Here is a 19,409-nt window from a genome sequence, read left to right on the forward strand (position 1 = left end):
TTCAAATGAGTTTAAATATAGTTGACATAACTTTCTAACAGTAAGTTTTTAGTCGGTCATTCTTTTTGGACTAAACATTGATGAATGATAAATGTGATTATGCTGGAGAGTAATTTTTGGAGTTAACATAGTTATAGTTGGTGTTTGCTACTGCAAGTGCGAAGAGGTTTTAATAACCATAGTAACAATAATACTATTGAACGACATTGGAAAGGCATTAAGCACTAACAGCTCTTTCAATTGTCCTGTAAAGTACTAAGTAATCTTCGTGATGTCCAGAATTTACTAATTAACTAGCACCTATGCTATCGAAATTGTTTAGCGCTTTCAAAAATGAAGTTTATGGAATATTTTGAAGAATCTTGAAAATGCTCTTCAAATGTATTAGATTTGGGAGTTACATGCACATTATAAGTGCAATGGTAGGGAAACCTATTTTTATTTAATAATGTCAATAAATATGCCATTTATCAAGATGCGAAAGGTCATTAATACAACCTTTCATGATTGATAACTGTTTAATTATTCTTTTGTTACGATGTTATGATCATCACCTTTATTTTAAGAGATTCCTTTTTATTGCATTTGAAAAGATTTTCAAGTTTTATTTCAGACGGTTTTTAACAATAATTAGTTGATTCATCAATCCTACAACTGAATACATATTTTGGTTTATCGATAATGGTTTAACCATTAATTATCTGTTTTTAAAGACATTGCATTCTATAGGCCAAACGGTTTGACTGGGGAAGTTCAATCTTTGTTCTAGACTGTATCGTCACTGTCTAATTAAAGTAAAAGACAGCTTTATTAATTCGTTGCACATGTGCTAATTCAGTCAGCCCTGGTGACCTTATTTCCAACCAGCTTCTTTCATTGATCATATGATAATTATTTGTTTTTGAATTCACAAGAACTACTTTCCTCGGTTAACCTTTGATCGTCTGATACTGAGTTACGTAAACAATTAAAAACATAATTTCTTTTGGAAGGTGAATGAAATCTTGGTTGGACAAGCTCTAAAAATTCTTAAAAATTTCTATAACTATGACATTCAGATAAATCTCTAATCAAGACACATTACGACACATCCAAGTTATTCACTCATACAGATAAGATTGAGAATTTATATAGTCGGAAGTTAACCTAACAAAACAGTTACCATGAATTCCATCACAGATTATGATTGTAAAACCAGCGAGAACAGACCGTTACAGACAAACCTATGAGAATAAATTGGTTTAAAACTTGTACAATTATTGTACATAGCTCTTTTTTAAATGTAGCCGGAGATAATGATGATAGTCAAAGTACTGATAAAAGCCTCTTGATCAAACAATCAAGTTCAGAGAATAAAACTCTATTAAAAGGATTCAAGTGAGCTAACAATCGTCTCGATCATTTTTACAGAGTCTTCTGAGATGACAGTTACTTACTTGTAAGACTTCTACTTATTTTATAAGTCAGATTCACTTCATAAACATAAACATAATGATAAGATTGTTCTTATCATAAACTACCATTGAGGAAAGAAACATTCGATTCTCACCATGTTACAAAAATTATTCAAATATATGGATAATGTAGTGATCAATAGACAGAAGAACTTCAAACTAAATATTTGTTTCTTTTTATTAAAACCAAGTTTATTTATATCAAGATAGCTTTCATTTTTAACATACAAGAGAAGCCATTCTTTTCTTCACAAGAATTGACAATGTAAGTACAAGAACAGTCGAATCAAAATGACTGATCTAAGTTTAAATCTTAAAAAAAAATTACTAATGGATATATTGAATTGATGTTCAGTCAGTCAGTCAGTAACAACGTAGAACTTCGTACGTACGTACATCAGTTCGAGTTGCCATACCACATTAGCACAGAGATGCAGTTGTCAATTCAAATCCCGTAGTGGTAGAGGTAATAAGAGTATAAGCAGTAATTGGGAAGATTAGGGTTTGGGGATGTTATTTAAAGAGTATAATCCGGTGAAATAAATTTGGGAGGAGAAAAAGAGACCAGGAGGAATCACGAGATTAGAATTTGGGAGAGCATAAAGAGTGGATGCACCTGCGTTATTGCAAAGGATTTTGAGCCATGTCATTCAGGGTCTCTAACCATCGGTTGCTATCATCTCGTGGTCCCCAACCAGGTAGTCTACACCTACCAACATGACTCAGTTCACTTGTCAGTGACTTCATGGACTTGTGCCATGTTTTAATGTTCAAACAAACCATCATTACAAATTTTAGATTAAATTTTAAAAAAGAAATACCTATCCAAAAATTGATTATCAGTAGTTTATTAAAATATTTAACTGAAAATTCAATCAAATTAATAAATCGAATAAATAATTCACATAATTTCCCATAGTAAATATAAACATTTGATTCTTGTTATTTTTATATTCATGGTTCCAGAACGTTAATAATAAAATCTACTATTACCTAGCCGAACATACCGTGTGGAGCTGTAATAAAGAAATTTCAATATTGTTTTTTTTTCTTTCTGAGTTATTCTATTGAAAAAGGTCACTTGTTTTTTTCATCCGATTGATTGATTGACTGATTAATAATGAACACTCCTTCACTCTTCTTTTTTTTGTTTTTGAGTTGCTCAGCACATTTTTTTCTTTTTGCATTATTTAACAATTTTCTCACATATTATGAGATAAAAGAAGTGAATTTATCACACAGTTTTTTTTTGTCATAAAGAAAAGAAAATGTCACAGTGTATTTAGAAATTTACACGTCATAATGGTTCATTGTAAATAAGTATTCCATTTTTTCAATAATAATAATAGTAATAAGTTGTTTTTATTTAATTATATCATAGTGTATCTTCTATTTATTATCTTTAAAAAATATTCATAATTTCATATTTAAGTGAAAATGTTAAAATACATTCAACATTGATAACTTATTAATTTTTCGAGGATCGTGTCCATTATTTCAGTTTTTCCCAATCTCAATAGTTGAGATCATGAGTCAACTAAAGCTAGACCATCATGGAAAACCTAGAAGCACTAGACAATCATTTTGTCCTATTGTGGGACTCCTTATCAGTGTGCATCCACGACCCCACCTCGAAGGAATTCGAACCCAGGATCTATTGGTCTCGTGCGCGAGCGCTTAAGCACTAAACCACTGAGCCGGCATCTAATCATTTTTCTGTGCAAAAATTGATTTTTCAGCGTTATTTATTTTAAGACTTTAAGATAACTGTACCGGTTTTTGAAAATAACCACAGATCTTATCATATCAGTATTTATTCAGGTGAATAGAGATTATTAACGCTTTGTCAGTATATGATGAAGATTGGTCGACCAACCGTAAGCTACTTATAACCTGGGACATCAGTACATTCGTTCAAGTTACCATGTTATGTTAGCATAGAGAAATGCCAGAGTTGTATAAATAGTAACAGCATCAATGATAGTAGAGACGTGTAAATGCAGACATATTGATGAAGAAACAAAGTACAAATTCATGGAATAAAATGTATGAAATGATTTTAGAACTGTGAATGTAAGAGAAAACAAAAAGTGAATAATCTAATTCTATGAGATTGATTTTCAGCTATGCTAACTAATCGTTTTAACCTATAGTTATGGTAATTATTACTTAGACCCTAACAAGGTAGTGTGTGATCTATCAAACGCTATACTTTAACCGTCAATCATTTAATGAACTAATCTCCAGTGTTGATGTCAATAATCTACAGTGAAATAATTATTTTCGATTTAAAAAAAATACCTTGTATCTACTATAAAATAATTTACATTTTTTTTCAAATTTTTACTTCATTATCTAATTGTAATTTAATATGATCCATAAATTATCCAACTGATCATGTGTTGAATTCATTTTTAACTTAAATAGAATAGACATTTTTTTTTACTTTTCAAGTATCTTCAATTGGATCTTTTTTCTTTCTTCTCCTTTATACATTAAATAGAAATCACATTCATTTTCATTGATAAAAGTTCATCATTATAAAATAAGAAAAAGAAGAAATAGAATAATCTTAAATAACATCCTGTTAACATTTAAATGAACAAAAATATTTTCTATTTAAATTCAATTATAATAACACATGAGTAAAATATTTCTATAATATCAGGTCATGGAAATATAAATATTTTACATATACATGGATACATGCACTTTTTCTTTTATAAAAAAATAGTGAATCCTTATTTAAAACAATATCCATAGTTAATATATATATGTTTATCTTTCTGACATAATTTAAAAAAAACTCAGTAAAACTTTAATGGAGGCCCGTGGATCTAACTCCAAGATCGTACGAATGTTTGTTATCGCCTATTCTCGTATATCATCGTCGACTTAAATCGCGTTAGTCAATAACGGAATTAAATAAGTCGAATAACGAGAATTGACTTGAGAATACATATATTTTGTACATCAGGCGAATGAAACAGAGTAGAGCGAAATGACACGCAGGGAAGATGGCTGGGAAGCCAACTCCATCTTTGTCAAGCGTTACTCAATATTTATAGTCACACTAAATTAAGCTACAGACATGTGATTAATGGGATAAGAAGGGCACACACATATACGCTCATATAAAAACAGTCAAGACTGATAAGCGAATAATTGACAAGGTCAAAATATGACTCAAGTAGAATGAATAGAATGGAATGTCCGAAAGCTAGAATAAGATACATGGGCTTAAAATAATTACTGACACTACAAAACCCTTACCAAGGTTTGACTTGATAATTTCCAATAATCAATATAGCGTTATGGAGATTATTAAGTTATTGATCGATATCATATGCTCAATAGTGATTAGCTTCATGAGGGAATTCTCAAAGTTCTAGTGACAAGCTGTGACCAGTGGAGCTAATCCGTGTCAGGTAGAAAGAGGTATCTACCTCAGTTCAATGGAAGATGGATTGGTTGAGGTTAGACATTAACACCGTTGGATGCTGGCTCAGTGGTCTAGTAGGTTGAGCATTCGCGCGCGAGACCAAAGACCCTAGGTTCGAATTCCGCAGGCGAGATCGTGGGTGTACACTGTGAAGAGTCCCACAATATGACAAAACGGCCTTCCAGTGCTTCCAGATTTCCAATGGTGGTCTAACATCAATCGGTCCATGATCTCAAAAAATAATTTCGAATAAATTAAGCGTTAGTTAGATTGTTATAGACTAATATATTTGCAACGCCCTAATGAGTAGAAAGAAATTAGATTTTTTGACGTTTCGTGACTCAGTGTAAGCTACTTCTTCAGACAATAAATAACCAAATCAAAATTAATCCAATTTTAAATAGTACAACTGAACAACAAGAATATTATATGATCAATCCAAAGTTCTAATTCATATTTACATTGAATCATGTTAAATGTAAGAAAATTTCTAAATAAATAAAAGTGGATAATTACAAATTTTTTAAAAAAAAAACATTTTTTTTATTGGTTAACACCTAAGTCAATTTTTATTGACTTATTGGTTTCATTCAGTGTAAATAACATTGAAGTTTCAAGATTACAGAAATCATACTCACTTGCATTATGCTCAACTGTTAACAACTTGTTATTCACAGTTATATAATATACCCTTGTGGGCCAGGGTAATTTTACATTGGTTTTCAGGAAAATCAGACATCATCCAGAATTTCACGTGGCAGCGCAAGCAGTACAGCTTAATCCTGTTTAACAGGAAAACCAGATAGCATATAGGTTTTAACGCTACAATCTGAATAATACAGCTCAATCCTGTGGCGCAACCACACAGATACCAAGCACCCTGGAACTTGTACTAAGTTTAAATTATAAATGAATGGGATAATTAATTATTTTAAGTCTATGATTCTTAATTAATTCGTGCTTAATATTTTTGAATATTGATGTACACAACTGTATTACTAAAAGGTAATTATAACGTATAAAAGTAATTGTAAATGCTGTTAAATGATGATAAAAATGAACTACTCTAAACTGTATTTTTCAAATTATAGATACCTTTGATCTGGGAGAAATTAAAACTAACAAAACTATGCAATCAGAATTCATAACTCCTCTTCAAAATGACACAAAAGACAAGTTTGTAAATAATAATAATAATAACAACAACAATAATAATAAACACCTGATTGTACTGCCGACAAACAAACGTCCTTCATCTAAAATGAATTCTCATTCTCATAAACCGGTCATTTTGAACAATAAGCTTGATCACATAAATCACTCAGAACAAAATAATGACAGTACAAAAGATTTATTATCTCCAGGTGATTTGGTTAAAGATAGATGGAGAGTTATATGTAAACTAGGAGGAGGCGGTTTTGGTGAAATATATGAAGCAGTTGACACGAAATTAAAACGTGTACAACATTCATCATCTACATCATCAACATCATCATATTATAATGAATCACAGTCAAATTTGAAACGTTACCATCCAGAATATTCACTGTGTTTAAATTGTGCAACAAACAACACTCTAAACATAGCGGTTAATTCACCACCCAGTGGTCAAAATGGTCCTAATGTAATAAAGTTGAAACACGATATTGGCTCAGATAGTGGTATCGGTGGTGTACAAGCCTTTTCATCAGATACACAAATTCAGCATGGTACTAGAATCAATTCAGCTGGTACAACTACATCAGCTTCGTTATCGTCTCGTCGTTTAATACTTACATGCAACGAAAATAATCCTGATAAAAATAACCAAGAAGATGGTCTTATCCATTTAAAATCATCAGCAACTAATAACTATCCTTATTTACATAAGATAAACTCACAGGATTTCAGTGCGAGTAATGCATCAACTCCAAGGGATTCAAGTCAAACTGGTAATCCTGACAGAAAAAGTATGTGTATCAATTGTAAGTGTGAATTACCGCAGAGATTTATTGAAAAATTTACATTGAACAATAAACATGAATCGAATGGAATATCCACTGACTCCGGAATTTCCAGTATAAATGAAGTTTACGACTATCGTGTAGCTATTAAAGCTGAATCTAACCGTCAAGCTAGACAAGTACTAAGAATGGAAGTGGCCGTGCTACGCCGTCTTCAAGGAAAATCGAATATATGTCGTCTGTTTGGTTGTGGAAAGAACGCGAAATTCAATTACATGGTCATGACTTTACAGGTAAGTGGATCAAAAATTAAACAATAACGTATTTATCAATCTCTATCGAAAATATAAGTGGGTTAGAAAAGTTACTTATCGAGGACCGATTTAATCATTGAATTTTGATACTGGAGAATGATTTATATCAGCGAAAGATCGTAGTTAGACTACTATTGAAAACCTTACAGCACCAAATGGCCATTTTGTCTCAGCAGTGCGCATTCACTACCCTGCACGCGGTAATCGAACGTGCGACCTTCAGTCTCGCACGCCAACGCTTAGCCACTAGACTATGTCACACCCAACACGGATCGAAATCCCTTGGTCACGGCTTCTCAGTAGAACTCCTGGAATTACTTCTTGAATATAGTGACTATTAAGCACATGGTTGTTATTAATATGGGGATTTATGGAGACTGAAGTATTTACACAGTTGAAATCACAAGTCGATCTGAGCTAGAGCACCATATTACAGGATGATCAATGACTAAAACTAATCAGTGTTGTTATTCATAGCGTCAAGTTTGTTTGAATCCAGATGACTAATAAAATCGAATGAAGAAATGAATTAATTTCATGTAATCTTTACGATTCGAAATGTTAACCTAAAGAGTATTCAGTTCACGGTAATTTTAGATGTTTCAACAAAGAATTGATAAAATAAGCAACTATCGCTCAATCAGTGCAGACATAACAATTCAGGCCAAAATCACACTACGTTATTCACTGCTCGGTGGTTAATTGGTGTCACTTCTCAAGTCCTTCAGGAAGTCCTAATATCTCAGAGATGGAGTTTCTGACTGTAAAAGCACTTGACAAGGGTTTAAATCCCACGAGCAATTTCATTTCTGTAAGATCAAAGATATGCCTACCTAAAAATTGCCAACTATAACAAATTCGAGTCAGTGTAGTTTTGGCAATCTCCTTCTACCACCTACCATTCTTAGGTTTCTAATGTCGACAAGATAAAGGGACTAACATGTATTGTTCTTATTGAGGGAAGAAAGCCAGATCAACATCTTGACGTTATTGACTGGCTGACTGCTTAGTTAGTTTATCAAATAGAGTAAAGTATCATCAAAAAAGTAATTTGGGGAAAGGGTGAGAGTAGACAGTAGTGTGGTTTGGTATGTACTAAAACACACAAAATATAGGGAGAGTGAGTCTGCACCACAGGTATCCATTTTAACTCCTACATGGCATCTCATTGTTAAATAAAGACAATATTGAAAATACAAATGATTACAAAGTATTAGTCAAAGATAAAGATGTGAAAAGAGGTTAAAATAGTTTTCAGTGCATATATGCATACTCAAATAACTTGAGAAACTATGTTCAAGGCTAACGAATGGATGATGAATATGTATTCGTGTGTATACATTTTGAGAAATTTCTATATTAATTAAGTTGCAGTTAAGAAGTCAGGTTTCAGCTTTACTATTTAGAGTAGATAGATTGTGGTTAGCACTGATGACCAGAACACATGTCTTATTCGAAACATTTTAGATGAACGTCCCTGCATTCCACTGTTGATATTCACATTAGGACTCCAAATCAGTGCCTTTCGCTTCAATAAACCGATCGTGTTATCCTCACAGAGCGCACATATATCAGCAGGCAATAATCGAAATTCAGTCCAAAATGCCAACAATGGGATGATTTTTATGATAGTGATGTTTGGGGTTAAAATACTTCATGATGTATCTTAATCAACCTTAAAGTCCGACTTTCAACAGAACTTCATGAGTTTTATCAATAGTATTTATGATTCGCTCTTGAATATGAAGATGCATAATATACTCACTTATTTACTTACGCCTGTTACTTCTCATGGAGGAGCATAGACCGCTCACCAGCATTCTCCATCCAACTCTGTCCTGGGCAATCCTTCCCAGTTGTTTCCAATTGCTATTGATTCTGAATGATATAACCTTACCGAATTGATATAACTTTCTGGTTAGTCGAATACTGTTCGGTCAACAGAAAAGAGTTCTTGAGTTGTTATCTATTATTTTTGAGAACTATGCATTAATTCCAACTCCGATTTTTATATACGTGTATATGTTGGTGGTTATGGAATTGGAACTCTCAGTAAATGAGGTCTACAACGCCTCATCATTAAAATGATTAAACTATTTACAAATAAAGTTGACTTCTGTTTTTAAATGTGTCTAGAGTCTCTTCAAATAAACCATTCTCAGACTATCAGATTTTTTCAAGATATTCGTTATTTTCTTCAAATGCAGATGAAATTACTTTGAAAGGTTTTTATTACTTATTACATTTTGCAATTAATTTCAGGGTAAAAATCTTTCTGAGATACGCCGAACTTTACCTGGAGCGGTATTTACACTTGGTACAGCCTTCCGCTTGATTAAACAGTGTATAACTGCTTTGAAATCTCTACATGATGCTGGTTTCCTTCATCGTGATGTTAAGCCATCGAATTTCGCTATTCAACGCGGCGAACCAAGGAAAGGTTCACTTCGTGTCGAAGTTACTTTACTGGATTTTGGTCTTGCTAGACCATATACAGTTAATGGTCCAGGTACTGAGGTACGTAATGCACGACAAGTTGCAGGGTTTCGAGGTACAGTTCGATACGCATCCATTAATGCTCATGCACATCAAGATTTAGCTAGAAGAGATGATTTATGGTCACTTGTTTATATGTTTATTGAATTCGTTTGTGGCCAACTACCTTGGAGACGAATACGAGATAAAGAATTAGTTGGACAAATGAAAATGGCTTTGAATCATAGAGAGTTGGCAATCAAATCTGGTTTACCAGTGGATATTGTTACTGTATGGATAACACATTTAGAACAATTAGAGTATAAAAGTGTGCCAAATTATGATATGCTTATCACTTGCCTAGATGAATGGTTAATACAACATAAAATACAGGAATCTGATTTCTATGACTGGGAAACTCCAAAGACTAACTCACTTACCGATGATACAAAAATCCAACAACCTGGTACGATTACACTTTATAAAGCTGATCACAAAGCAATTTTTTCGGAAAAATTTAGCCAAAAAGAAGTTAGAATGCAACAAATAAATAGTCAGGTGAATGTAGAGGACATTGTTGGAAAACAGCACAGTGGGAGAGAAGAGAACAAAGTGAAAGAGGACGAAGATGATGAAGAACAGATTAATAAAATGAATGAAACATTAAAACCAAACACGCTTTTACAAGTGGTGCGCGATAACCAAATACTGAAAACGAAGTCTTCAATGAATTTAAACAATAGACATTCAGCTAGCCATTGCAATTTAATGACAAATAGTCGTTCAACGGCTGCAGAAATAAGTAAAAAGGTTTATGATGGTAAATTAATGAAACGAAAGAATATATTGAAAAACCATGGTAGTCTAGGTGCTGACTTATCAAGTCATGATGGAGACATGGAGAATGCTATTATTATTGGAGGTGAATGCTCACAGAATAGGCATAATAAATTATCAACAGTCCATAATAGTGCAGACTGTATTTTAATCGACGATGAGCATGAAGATGATGTGAAAGTATTTGCAGAGATGGATCTAGGTGTTGATACAAACGATAAACATTCACTAAGAATATATGAAAATGAAATAAATAACTTGAATAGTACTAAGAATTCATTTGATAATTTTCAAAAGAATGCGACCACAACTGAAGAGAAAAAAGGTGAAATTTTACTAACGAAATCTCAGTTACCCATCACGTCTAATTCATCATTGGTAAACGTAACCAATAATATTGATAGTTATAAAGATGTCGTTGATATTAAAACTGAAAAACCGGTGAAAGAATACTCAAAATCAATTTGTAAGTTTGTTTGTTTATTTGTTAAAAAATATGAACATCAACTTCACTCTTAGATATATTTAGTAGTTGAATTCATGAGTCAATTGAAGCTAGACCACCATGGAAAACCTGGAAGTACTGGACAGGTTGGATGCCGGTTCAGTGATCTAGAGGTTAAGCGCTCGCGCGCGAGTCCGATAGGTTCTGGGTTCAAACCTCATGAGGCGGGATCTCGGATTCGCCGTGCTGAAGAGTCGCACAATAGGACGAAATGGCCGTTTAGTGCTTCGAGGTTTTCCACGGTGGTCTAGATTCAATTGAATCATGAATTCAACTTACAAATTACTGTAATATCCACAAAATTCCTCTCTTAGACATGTTCTTATATTACATTTTTTGCTAAGATTCTACTTTAAAGTTGAATGACACAAAATACCTCAGTAACTTTATCCTATAGAGAATCTATAATATTACATACTAGTTATTTCAGTTGTTGTTATGTATAACTGATACAGATGGTATTTTATTCTTCGACGAGACTATAATTTATGGACGAACCAATCACTTATAAGATAACAGGTTACATATTTTGTCGCGACATTCACTCATTCATTCGGATCAATAGAGTTTTGGCATTATAGCTAATGTCAATTCGTGATCAAAACCCTAAATTTAATCCCTAACCATAATCATCAACTGTAAATCATAATTCTAATTCCTCATACTCGTTTATAAACCTCATTTGGTCCTGGTTATTAGCTGGACACATTGAAGGTTAGTCTAGCGTCGCTCAAACATCAGCCAGAAATTATAATCTCACTTATTCTTCTAATCCATAATAGTTGTAGTATAATAATCATAAGTAGGTTTCCTTTCTATTCAGTTATCCATTAAACATTATGTAAATCGTATTATAGTAAATTGTCAAAAGACATTTGAACAAAAAAATATGTGAGAGGCTTAATTCTACTAAATTATTAAATACAATAATATGAACCCGCAGATTTCTTATTCTTTCATTACATTGTAAATCATTGTACACATTTTTTAAAATATTTTGACAAAAATAAGATTTCAATCCAACTGTGTTCAGGCAGTTAATTGAAGCTGGATTAAACTTATTGACCCCTTAGTTTTATTTATTTATTTATTTATCTATAACTGTTTATGATAGATTTTACTAGCAAGTGTGCAAACTTATCCATTTCTAAGCCTTTTTTAAAAAAATACTATTAATTAATATTTCTTCTAATAATTAAGGTCAAAGAGGTCAGTTAAAGAAGTTATGTTTGTTTCTGTTTTATTTATAACAAACTTAGCACCAGCATGGATGACTGCTTCGAATAGATAGATAGATAGATAGATAAACGTGACTACAAAAGAAAACAATTTAAGTGTAATTCAGTTATTATTCAGTTAGATGCTCCCCTTAGGCAGCTGAATTAAGTTTTGGAGGAATTTCCATAGAGTGCAGACAGTTGGGTATCTTTTATTAATGTTACAATTTCACACAGAAGTCGATTTTTAAAGAGTAGCCGAGTGTTTGTTTTTTTATATTAACAGTTACTCTTAGAGATCATCTATTACTACTCATTCAATATATGAATAGAACTGATAATAATTGTTTTTCAATAACTTTCATCATTCTCTTAAAATATACGTTGAAAAAAAACAATGTTTTCGTAAAATATGAATTCTGGCAGATTTAAAAACAATGGATAAATAAGAGGTCCAAATCTCGCTAGGCAGTATCGTGGATACACACTACTGAAGAGTCTCACAGTAGGACGAAATGGCCGTTCTAGGTTTTCCGTAGTGGTATAGCTTCAATTGGCTCATAATCTTAACTAATGAAATAGATAAAGAGTTTATGATGAGACAATTTTATTTAAATGGTCAACATTTTATGAAATATATATTTCAAATAATAACCAAAAAGTTGTATTTTACTAAAAACTGTTTTTCTGTACTGGAATTTTATCAGAATTAGCTTGTCTATCAATTTGTAATAATTTTTATCTGGAAACTTTTATTTAGGTGACTATTTATTTATTTATTTTAACGCATAGATATTGGTACAAGGAGGCACCAAATACATATGCGCCACACAAATCTCATTCGATATATGTGAGGGCTGCGATACTGCCCGGCTGTCCAAACCGAAGCAGGTGGTTTTCTTAGGGGCCACTGCCCGAGCCTTCGACCTGAAGGTCTGATCCACAAGGCAGTGAAGCATCGTAAGGAGATGCAGTCCCATGGTAGCCGGTGATCAACAATTGGTTCATACGCCATTTGTTCCTGCAGGATACTGGAGCCCATGTGCACCATTGGTTTGGAATCCGTTTAAAGCGCCGGACATTCGCTTTTCGTTCTCTCATTTTCGTAAACAACACCCCCACCACGAGAAGGCAGTGAGTAGGACTTCCCTGGCAGAGGCTGTATACGCGTGGCCATGTGAGAGTATTTCGAGAGGGAGAGCGGACTCTCCCCACTCTCGGCCGTACCAGGGCATTTGGGGGCTATTTAGGTGATTAAACAAGAAGATAAAATATTCTACAGATAGTGTCACTAAGGTAAATGAAATTTGGTGACCAAATAAGTCTCTGTTATAGTCATCTAAATTATTGCCATTAGTTGATATTTAAATATCTTTCATTGAATGTTTATTTAATGCAATGCAATTAATAACTAGATTAAAAAAAGATGTTGGGTCTTACTAAAATGAACATTGTTTGTAACTTGGAAATTATATTTTTAAGGAGCCAGTAAAACTGAAGTTCTTTTCTTTTCTTTGACTTCTAAGCATTGCTCGTTGATGTAAAACTGGGCATAAGATGATAAGAGTTTATAAGGTCACTTTATTGTTTTAAACCGTATATATATGATTCTGGAGACCATAATCAATAATTTCATTGAACTTATTGTGTTATATAGTTTGTTCTTAAGTCTCCTACAGTTTTGTGTTATCCCGAAGAACAAGATTTACTGCAGAAGTTTCTATCATTCATTTATCTTGAGGACTAAACTCTTTAGTATGAATAACAATAAATAATAAGCAATAGTTTCAGGTGAATGAGCATCGGTTTCATGATAAATTCGCAAGTTATATTTGACGGTATCCAGTGTAAATGAAACATTTTTAAAGAATACATTTGATAGATCAGCTTAATTGGTAGTTTGTTTTTGTTAAGGATTGATATAACTTCAGGCAGCATTAAAAACTAAGAAAGCCAAACCATCAAATTTTAACTCATTATTCTAAAGATAACTATGCTCCTACGAGACTCAGTAGTCTTAAGTTTGTTGGGTAATAAGATCATAATTACGGATGTCTTAAAAACCTCACGCAAAGACCGAATGAGTTTCTAGTGCCAATAGTTTTAATGGCACGTTAAATGATGTTACCCGTTGTCAAGAATCACATACAAATCTTCGAAACTCTTGAGGCATTGGATGTCGTATTGTTCTACTATAGAAAGTTTATTAAAAGCATAGTGTGAAAACTAAATAAATGTTAGATATGCTGTAAGAATAAAAAATCTAACCACTTGAAGGCCTGTAACCGTTTACGTATTAAATAAATAGTTTTTAATTTTTAGTAGATAATGGTAATTATGATTCTTTTTAATTGTGAAACAAATTATAAAATATACGTGTACTATTCATTTCGATATAGATGCAAAACCAATACACAATAATTCCACTGGACAGGATCTTGTCTCAGGCAAAGAAGCTGTTCAATTTATCGAAGACCGATGCATTTCAGGAACGAATCTTAGTACTAAAGAACTAAATCAAAATATTCAAGACGATAAATTGGATGCAGCTGGACAAAGTTTGTTTGTTCCGACCTTCAGCGGAATGAGCTCATCTTCTGTACCACAAACTAGTGATTGTACAACAAATCCTAGAGCGAAAATACATGCTATAATTAAGAATTTACTTGCTGGTCGTCAAAGCAAAGGCAATGATTCACCTAAATTAAGCGAAACAACTCAAAGATTACCTAATTGGTCCGGACTTGTAAAAACACCAAAAGAATCCAACAAATTTAGTGACACAAATTCCTCGAACTTAGATTTGCGAGTTGGCAGTGATTTTGATAAATCTACCTGTCGATCTAACAAAGCTTCTGTATTTGATCAAACTTCACCATACTATATTCATTTTTCATTAGGTCATGTCAATGCACACGACAATGAACAATATCATAGATTTCTGACCGTACCCCGTAAGGATCACATTAGTTTGAGCACATTACGTCTTAATCGAACTGGGGAGTCAGTTACATTCAACAGGTCAAATCCAACTTTTGAAGCTAACTTCATACAAGAAAGCAAACACAGTATAACAACTAGTTCAGATCAAATATTAATTGATAATATGGAGAATACCTGTATAACACATAATCTAAATTCTCAGTCGGAGAACCATTACCCAGTTCCACGAAGAAAACGTACACTTTATCTAAATAAGTATCATTCAGAACAGTTAATTCAACCATCGCAAAATATTTCCTTAAAGTCACTAAATATTCCACAGAATAACCATGAAAATTTGATTATGTTAACTAAATCATCATACCAAAACAACCTCCCTTTTGAATTCACCGCCGAAAACTATCGACAAAAGTTAATTGATAACAAACAAAAACACTCGCTGCAGAAAAGTATGAATTCAACAAAATTAGTTGGACAAACCATACGTCCTACTTTAGAAACAAGCAAAAATATGCACCAAAATCGTAGGAATACTAATAATATTAATACTAACGGTAGTACTGATAATCTTAGAGACAGTGAAAGCCTAGAGAGAATTAAACAGCTTGGTTTGTTAGCTAAGACGTTGGATGTAAAACTGAAGGTTAATAATACTGACACTGCTTCAGCTAATGCAAGCTACGAAAAGTCTGTGAATCAACAGACATTTTTAAGATCAAGTATCAATGGCTCAAAAATAAATCAACCTTCAAAAGGTCAGGTATGTCCATTACACTATCAGTTGTTATTGTACTCTCATAATATTAAAGAAATGTGTTTTAATAGTTATACTTTGTGCTAATCAATGTTTAACCTAATCAAACACTCATCATTTAATTTCGTGACCGAATGATGAATTAAGTAGATACTGAACTGAGAAAGTCTTCATGTTTAGTGACAATATTACTCCTGTGATTCTATTCGTGGGATAAGAAAAAAGTTTTTAACATATTACAATAAGCATTTAAACTACTGATTAAGTATTCGAGAAAATTATGTGAATGACATGCTATTTTGTACCGACTAGCATATGTTGTTCCATTTGACTGTGCTTATTCATAACCTTACAAAAAAAAACGATTGGCAGATAGAAATTTGCTAAGACCTATAGTTAAAACATCCAGTTGATTGTTAATAAGTGAAGGGTTCTTGTAACTGATTGTTTTGTGCTAAAATCCTTCCATTTCATTTTGGCAGGCGAAGTAAATGATTCATTTTAAGGTTTAAACATTCACATCGAAAGTTAGAAAATCATAACTTTTGCTATCTGTCGTTTACCTCCATTTCTATTTAGAAATTCGATAGGCAAATATACTTTTATTTCCAATCCATAAGAGTCTATAAATATTTAATTCTTAAGTATATGTAAATTTCTATTATGATGATGTCTGAAACAATAAAAAGTTTTCAAATAAGGCCTGGTGCCTGTCTAATTAGCTAAGTGATGAAGTCTTTATATTAACTATGTATGATAATAATCAACTTAGCATAACAGTGAAAATTATTTAAACTTAGTTTTGTCAGTCACACTTTTGGTGGTCTATCGATGAAACTGGTAACGAAGTAACCAAAATAATATATGTAGAAATTTGAAACAAAAGTGACATCCACTTATAGCTAAAGATTCAGCTGACGTATAAAAAAAAACTGAGAGCCATTCATTATTTTCTGTTTGTATGGAAACTTTAAAAAGGATTAGAATATTCAGAAAAATGTTGATTTATGAATTACAAAGTTTAATTAGTCATCGAACAACTTATTAGTTTTCTTTTTGTTTTGTTTTAGTCAAAGTGTCTGGCTAGAAAGTGTTCAGAAATTTCATATGATCCAGAAATTAGCAAATCTCCGGTACAGTATGATAATAGACCTAAAAGGCTTATTGGAAAAGATTCAACAATGAATACAATCGGTTCACAATCGGTTCAACAAAATTGTCAACAAGCAAGTTTAAAATCCTCAAATCTTCATTCTACAGAAAAATTAATCATTCGAAGAAATGATGATATCAGAGAGAAACAAAATATTCAATCTGTTAATTACAGTTATTCACCACTAAAAATAGCAACTAGCTTATTACCATCAGTGTCATCAACGAATTTAACTGATGAAAGTTTTATTCAACCAAATACTATTTGTTGCAAATCAATTTATTGTCGACAATCAATAGAAAAATCACATCGTCGTCGTTTGAATTCAATTCATATCATACCTTCAGAATTACATCATAGCCAGCAAAAAAATGAACAATTTACTGTTTCTACCTTTGATAATGGTAATAATAATAATAATAACGGTGGTTCTTCATGTGTTTCTAAAATTAATTTACGAACATTAAGATCTCAATCAGCAGACAGAGTAATAAAACCACGGACAAGTTGTAAAAATACAGTGCTTCAACCATGTTATCCGCTTCAGTCAGCTTTACCCAATAATTCATTATCTTGTTCAAAATCAAAACGAACCTTGGGCATCACAATAAGTGATTCTCAGAAAGCATGCAAAATTAATTCACTTACACCAGTAAGAAGGCTTTAAATGAATATATTAAGCTTTCCTCATTGTTTTCTATCTTGATGTAACTATATATATATATGTATATATATAAAAACATGTATAACAAGTCTTCCATCCATGATATCTCAATTAATCGAGTTGATACATATCACTGTGACTTTTTTTCAATTCAATTATATATTTTTTATTCACAGAACTAACGGGAACTTCAGGTTATTCATATACATATCTCTTGACTTTTCTTGTTTCTGTACATTGAAGAGAGATTTATTCAGTATTTATTTGCTTATAATTCATAACTGTTTATTGACTTTCATATGGAAATTACTGATGCTTATTGATTTATATATTTATTTTGAGTGGAGGGGGGGAATATGGTACACATCATTTATGTTTATGAAAAGAAAAGAATATAAGATTGAGAATAATATGTATTGATATTTGAATGATGTATTAGTCTTATTTGTTGTTTTCTTTAAACCTTTTCTATATCTATTTCAATGCTTCACTTCACTTTTATACAGTTAGATCATCTCATTTTTCCGTGTGCTTATTATAAGCATATATAGAAACATTTAATTTCGTTGTAAATTATTACAGAAAATTAAATAGCACAATTGTAAAGAAAAATACATCTTTTTTTCAAATGTTTTACCACAGACATATCATTATCGGTTACTATGGCAACCGTATCTCCATGTGCACGTTGAAGGTAAATAATACTTTACAAAAAAATGTCAACAAATACGAAATTTAGATAGATGAAAACAATTTATTAATATACACATATATATATTTAGATTTTTTCTCTTTATCAACTCTAAAATTTCTTTCCATAGGATACAATGAAATAGAACTATATTGAATAGTTTCGATAACCTATCTATGGGGTCATTTGTGTTTGTTAGATATATCATGATCATCATCATCATTGCTGTTCTTTGAATAATTAAAATCAAATGGTTTATTTAATTGTAAAGAATTAACGAATTATTCATTTATTTGTTTCAGACTAAAATACAATACCGTTATCATGGTAACGTGTAGTATATATATATATATATATATATATATATATTGGTTAATTTGTTTGCTTTTTCAACTTTTTTCCTCTCATGTTTTGTTTCATACTTCGCATACTTATTACTTATATTCATTTATTTCTGATTAATATTGTCTGAACATTGAATGATCTTGATATTTCAGTTTAACATCTTGTTCATCTATGTGTAAAGTATTTTGATTTTAAACTATACAGAAAAGATCTTTGATAGAGAGTTGGTTGATTTTCTTTTCATTACTTTTTTTTCTCTTTTTGATTTCTTCTTTATAACAATATATGTTAAACATAAAACGACCCTGTGATGATTTTATTGAACAATTTGACTTTAATATTCTTCTTTTTTCTTTAATGTTAAAAAGAAACTTGAATTACTTTCTGTTTACTTGAGTCATTTAGTTAAAACAAAATATATTTGGTTTATTCTTCTAAATAAGTAAAGAAAACAAACAAGGGAGGCTGTGGGTTCTTTTCAATCAGTTCAACTATTTTCTATAGATTTATTGTACATATACATTTGTATTCTATTAATAAGTAACTTGAAAGAATAATGAATACTTACCTTGTACATGTAGCACATTATTCCGATGGAGTTTTGTAGATGATTATGTAACAATCTAATATGCCTATCAACTAATTTCATATTTGAACATGTAACAAGATGAT

The 19,409-nt window shown here is 31.8% G+C and overlaps 1 protein-coding gene across 1 annotated transcript; it reads left to right on the top strand.

The window, feature by feature from the left end:
* The first annotated feature begins 637 nt into the window (after positions 1–637).
* Positions 638–18,696, top strand: MS3_00000546 (uncharacterized protein). Its single transcript, XM_051208271.1, has 5 exons — positions 638–1,719; positions 5,988–7,132; positions 9,416–10,931; positions 14,587–15,890; positions 16,955–18,696. Exons 2-5 carry the CDS (start codon positions 6,026–6,028, stop codon positions 17,702–17,704), a joined length of 4,677 nt encoding a protein of 1,558 aa, XP_051065197.1. The 5' UTR covers positions 638–1,719; positions 5,988–6,025; the 3' UTR covers positions 17,705–18,696.
* The last annotated feature ends 713 nt before the right edge of the window (positions 18,697–19,409 follow it).

Source organism: Schistosoma haematobium, chromosome 6, assembly GCF_000699445.3.
Source record: "Schistosoma haematobium chromosome 6, whole genome shotgun sequence".
NCBI lineage: Eukaryota > Metazoa > Platyhelminthes > Trematoda > Strigeidida > Schistosomatidae > Schistosoma > Schistosoma haematobium.

Bases quoted from the DNA above. Each gene is read 5' to 3' on its own strand.
- MS3_00000546 (XM_051208271.1), top strand. From the start codon at position 6,026: ATGCAATCAGAATTCATAACTCCTCTTCAAAATGACACAAAAGACAAG. The intron at 10,932-14,586 runs GTAAGTTTGTTT...ATTTCGATATAG, and splicing joins AGAATACTCAAAATCAATTT to ATGCAAAACCAATACACAAT. The intron at 15,891-16,954 runs GTATGTCCATTA...GTTTTGTTTTAG, and splicing joins ATCAACCTTCAAAAGGTCAG to TCAAAGTGTCTGGCTAGAAA.